The sequence below is a fragment of the Limulus polyphemus genome, unplaced genomic scaffold (genome assembly GCF_000517525.1).
Source record: "Limulus polyphemus unplaced genomic scaffold, Limulus_polyphemus-2.1.2 Scaffold487, whole genome shotgun sequence".
NCBI classification, from domain to species: domain Eukaryota; kingdom Metazoa; phylum Arthropoda; class Merostomata; order Xiphosura; family Limulidae; genus Limulus; species Limulus polyphemus.
The window spans coordinates 528,678-534,486 of record NW_013666097.1 but is presented as its reverse complement, the minus strand read 5'-3'; the positions used below and the strand labels follow the sequence as shown (position 1 = coordinate 534,486).

At 35.4% G+C, this 5,809-nt stretch overlaps 1 protein-coding gene across 2 annotated transcripts in view; it reads left to right on the top strand.

Annotated features, from left to right (window-relative positions):
* Nucleotides 1-5,809, top strand: part of LOC106458568 (major facilitator superfamily domain-containing protein 6-like) — a 49,594-nt gene that overhangs the window by 22,738 nt on the left and 21,047 nt on the right. For both annotated transcript variants that reach the window (XM_022384834.1, XM_013918086.2), the window contains exons 2-4: nt 1,752-3,211; nt 4,610-4,879; nt 5,133-5,229. In XM_022384834.1, coding sequence (XP_022240542.1) covers nt 1,973-3,211; nt 4,610-4,879; nt 5,133-5,229 — 1,606 coding nt within the window. In that variant the 5' untranslated portion in view covers nt 1,752-1,972. The remainder of the gene's footprint in view (nt 1-1,751; nt 3,212-4,609; nt 4,880-5,132; nt 5,230-5,809) is intronic.

Here is a 5,809-nt window from a genome sequence, read left to right as displayed (position 1 = left end):
CCGTGTATTCGTTATCCTTCGTCCGTCGATCTGATCAAATTCTATTAAAATAGACTCCGTGTATTCGTTATCCTTCGTCCGTCGATCTGATCCAATTCTACTAAAATAGACTCCGTGTATTCGTTATCCTTCGTTAGTAGATCCTGATCCAATTCTTCTAAAATAGATTCCATGTTTGCATTAGCCTTTCGTCAGTTGATCTCGATCCAATTCTACTGAAACAGGTTCCGTGTTTTCGTTATCTTTCGTCAAAATATCCTGATCCGATTCTATTAAAACAGACTCCGTGTTTGCATTAGTCTCTCTTTGGTTGATCCTGATACAATTCTATCGAAACAGGTAAACAGCTAGAGAGATCGTGTTTCACAAAACGTTTTAAAAGTCTAAATTTATAACATTTTTACACGCACAACTAGTTAACCGAGCACATACTTGGCCTCTCAATAATATAAACACGAGAATATGTAGAGTAAGAATTGACAAATTAACTGTTAAATAACAATACTCTAAAAACTTTATATTTAAAACCACAAAGGGTGTTATTGTTTTACAGATCGAACCAGGTATTTTAAAGTAAAATTCTGCGGCCATGTCATACGTATGCAATGCGATAGCTTGTTTGTGCGTCAGGATACGAAGTTTGCTTCAATATTTAAGTTTTTTTTTTGTATCAGAAAACTATTTTTAAGTAGTTTTGCAAATTAAACGAGTCGCCTTTGAGAACTAGGACATTTTATATATATATCCCTTTGTATTCTTATTACTAAATAAATTGTTTCATCTTATGTTTGCAATTTTTATGGCTATAATTGCTTTAGCCCCTTGTAGGATAAGAAAACAGGGTCTAGTGCAGTAGTTCCCAACCTTTACTCCACTAAAGACCCCTACCCAACAAACTGTTTTTACTAACTAATAATTAACTTGTTTTTCCATTTTTTACTATCAAATAAAAGACATATATAACTGAGTGTGCAATTAAAATAAACACCAGTATTAAAAAACTTACTTGTTTAATGAGATGGTATTACCTACGCGGACCCCCAGGTTGGGAACCACTGGTCTAGTGGGTGTGTTTGTTCTGTGCTATAGACTTATTTGTATTCTTTGTTGAGAAGGATTCTATTATGACAGCCAAACTTAAACTTTATTAAGAACGATTTTTCTCCCCTACGGTTTTGAGAATATTTCTGTCCTTAGAGGTGATGCTGGTTTTGGGTACCAAGCAACAGGCATATAGTAGTATTGGTTTGTTTGCAATTAAACACAAAGCTACAAAATGGGCTATCTGTGCTCTGCCCACATCGGGTATCGAAACCCGGTTTCTAGCGTTGTAAGTCCACTGAGATACTGCTGTACCACTGGGGGCAGCAATTTATTTTAAACTCAATAGAATATTCCATTTTTGTATAGCTTGAAAATTTGTATGGGTAGAGACCACTGAATTGTAATAATGAATGAAATGCTATGCTATTTATATTCAAGCTCATTTCCCCCGAATATGATAAAAATCGTAACACTTGGTAATCGGTACTTTATTAACTGTTTTTATCCCTGTAATATATTCAAAAATACTCTCTTTAGCTTAACTTCTTAGAACAGATGTCTCAAGCTCAATCAATGTGAAACTGCATTAAATACCGTTATTAGGCAAGTGTAAGCACAAGGACTGAAGTATTATTAATTCAAATATTTTTTAAGGTCCAAAGCTGCTTCTTAAATAGCAGCGTAAAATTCTCTTTTATGTATTGCAGTTGTCAAGACAAAAGAAAACAGCAAGTACGGAAGTGGATCAGGAATTTTGTTTTGTAAAAAATCTTTCTGTATACATCACAAGCTTCAACCAAAAATATACTGATTCGTTTATTGTTCTTCAGCATCTGAGATAATGAGGTAACATTTTAAGTTAGAATACGAGCCTTTTTCTCTGTCTACGAAAGAAACTAACTTCATTTATATGAGTTGCTGTTGAAAAATGGTGGAAATGAAGCATTTGGAGGAAGAAGATCAAACAAGCAATGAGATGAAATCATCAAGAGAAATGTCAAATACACAACCATTAAAAAATGAAGAACGGTTCACTTCTAGGCGTGACGTCATCGGTGGTTTATTTATTAATGTCAACCAAGATCTGCTGGTTTCTAAAACTTTCTATTTTTTCTTTTTCTCAGCTTTCGGATCATTATTTCCACTACTGGCTGTGTACTTTAAACAAATGGGAATGAATGCGACCCAGAGTGGTCTGCTTATAGGATTACGGCCCTTCATAGAATTCCTCAGTGCCCCCTTGTGGGGAGGATTGGCCGATCGTTTTAGGAAGGGAAAAGTAATGCTTTTATTTTCGTTATTTTGTTGGATTGTTTTTACTTTAGCTTTGGATTTCATCTACCCACCTGCATCTTCTTGCGTCATCTACAACGACACGCACCACCTGCTATACACTCCTCGCACACAGCGTGAAAAACGAAGCTCTCTCAACAGGGAAGTGATTGAAGAGGTTGATCTTCCCAATCTCGCTTTCAACTTATCCGAAGAAGAGGACTGGCTAGCTATGGATTACGAGCACGAAAATCATCGGGCTTTGTCAAGAAACAAACGAGCGTCCTTTAAGGAAGAGAGACACAAACCCCCACCAGGTGTTGTGGTGGGACTTTCACCTAATGATGTTGAGTACACCCTGAATTATAATCGGAAAGAGCACGAAACGTACGTCTCTCCTATAAACAGTTCAATAGTTTACAGGTACGAAGATGTTCAAGAGGTATTCTTCCTTCTCTTGCTTCTCATTATCTTGGGGGAGTTCTTTAGTGCCCCTGCTACTACTCTAGCGGATACAGCTACGCTCTCCTACTTAGGAGATAACACAGATAATTACGGTAAACAGCGAATGTTCGGTTCTTTAGGCTGGGGATTGGCCATGTTTTTTGTAGGCGTAGCTTTGGACCAATCGACGTCGTTTACGGATCATCCTTGTGGTCCTCATTATCGAGAAAGGAACTATACAATTTGTTTTGCAACATTTTCCGTGTTGATGGGGTGTGCTTTTATTTCTGCAACCCAGTTCCGATTTGATTATGAAGCTATTGAAGACACAGTTCCCATGAAACCTGTTGAACACGAGCCTGAACGTAAAGGAGCCACTATGAAGATAGGGACTTTGGTTATTGACCAAGACATTGAACCAGAGCCAGCGAAAGAGCCAGAGACCACTAAAGTAAGTTTTATGGAAACCTTTTTCCATTCTTTCTCAGAATTGGATTATCTCTCAAGCCATTTTCAGTAATGTTTTAAAAACATATGATAATATGTAACGACAGCCATTATTCTAAATTATTAAAACGGTGTAAAAACTAAACTTCTGCTATTTTATTGGATATAGAAAGTCTTTTAAAATAAATTCCGATTTTCGCAACTTCAGTTTTTAACAACCTCAAAGTTCGTTCATTATTGTGTGTCATTTAATTCTGCAATTATTAATTTTTTTGACAACACTAGTATATTATTCAGTAAAGGACAAGGCCTGAACATTAATATTTATTTGTATAATACCAATATATATATATATATATATATATATTTAGCTGGTTCCCATTTAAAGATTTTATCTCAACTTGTTTGCGACGTTTTTCTTGGCACGAGTAACTTTGTAAAATATCCTAACTTCTTAAAGATTTTTCTCGTTTTGCTTTAAATAGATTATAAAGAGAAAATTTGATTTAAATATCAGTTATTCTCTTTATCTCTAACACATCCATCCGTTTCAGACAGACTAAACTCAAGAAAACTCTAGCCATCCTAATCTCGGAGCGCTCGATCCATATATATGATGGTCCGAAGTTTCATTACGTCATACTTAGAATTAATCAGTTTAATGTTACCCTTGCCAACAAGAATCGCCCTTGAGCAAGACAAACCACCTAGTGATTAAGCCTCAACAAGTTATTTAATAGGAGTCTTGTTCCATTGTGGTTTAATTAATTATTTTTGGTAGGCGGGTTAACCTTTCTGTTGGCTTTCCAACCAACTATACAAATGACCCACCAACATTATGAGAACTTTGAACTGTGAAGTAATAAAAACAATGATGAATATATTGATTTTTCAAGCAATAAACACTTAAGCTCCAAGAAAACTGTTTATTTTACCAGTTTAAACGATCCTATTGGTAGAACGTTTTACAACTATAGTAGCTACGTAAACCACTAAATCCAGAAAGTCGAAATGTCGCTAAAATAAACTCTGGGGTTTAAGTTGTTTTTACTTAATGTTGTTACTCTAATGTTTACTACGTTACACACAAACTCGTGTTCATTAATAACATATCTACACGTTTTACTTCAATACAATAAAAGATAATGAAGCAAAGTCACTTCAGCTCTTTTAGTTTCGTCAGTTCCCAAAACCTTTAAAAAAGATGGCGAATTCCCCAAGTTATTCAGAATTAACTGCTTATTGCGCATAGAAACGGTTTACTGTTTTCTCCTAAATCAAAAAAGATCAACATATTATTGCCTTTAACGCATCTTAATTTTGTTATTTGTGTCCACTAATTTTATTAATTGAATGACTTTTGAAATAACCCGTTTCTTCTATATTTTTACAACTATTTCAGAGCACAGTGTTCGCTCAAACCATGCGCCGTCTACCGGAATGGTTTACTATCTTAAGAACTTTTGCAACCATCCGCTATGGAGCTTTCCTGTATGTCACCTGGTTCATGGGATTCGGGATCGGACTAGTTTTTACATTTTTATTTTGGCATCTTCAGGATTTGGGAGGCACTCCCACCTTGTTTGGAGTAGCTTCCGTTATCAACCACACCTCTGAGATATTCGCCTACTTCTTCAGCTTTAAATTCATCAAACAGATCGGACACACAAAGGTTCGAAGCCTTTTTAAGATTAATGAAGTTTAAACTGAAGGATATGCCAAAAGTTAAAAAATGAGATAAGAAAAAAAAATCGCGTGGTGTCACACCAAACTTTAACGAATATTTGTATTTTTGCTGCCAAAATGATCTATAGATATTCTTTCTTCTTATACAGTAAACATTCTAGCATAAGAAGGATTCTTATTTTCCAACATAGAATGATATAGTTATAATTCGTCAACTAATTTTAGTTTTTCCCCCCCAGGTTTTATGTATTGGATTGATAGGAAACATCTGCCGGTTCCTCTACATCTCTTGGTTAAAGAACCCATGGTGGGTTCTTCCGTTTGAGTTTATTCAAGGTATGGTTTGATTTTTATTGTTTTGAATTCGGTCTTTCTGAACTGTAATCTAATTGTCTACCTAAGATAAACTTTGCTGTATTTTTAAAATTTCATTAAATACCAAATATCATCTTCTACTTCATTCTTCTGAATTAAAACTATTCATTTATTAAATCAGGGTTTCTTAAACTTTTTCGTCTTCGCACTACTTCAGTGGGGCAAAAGACCCTCTGAACCACCTACCTGTCCTACTCCACCTGTTCTGTTCTCTCGTGTGGCCTTGGCGGTGGTGTTGTGCGCCAGTGACTTGCATTTTGGGACAGTTCGGAACCATCTGGAGGAACCTCACGAACCACCAGTGGTCCACTAACCACACTTTGAGAACCACTGTACTAAATACACAGTATTTCATAGAACACGCACTTTAGAAAAAATATCATAAACAATGAATCATAACATCGTTGAAATTTTATATAAAGACAGGAATTGACTATACGTTTCTTTAAAAAGAATACAGTACAACAATAAAAATGTGAAACATAGATATATATATATATATACACTGAGTGGTCACAAGTAAATAGACACCTTAATTTTT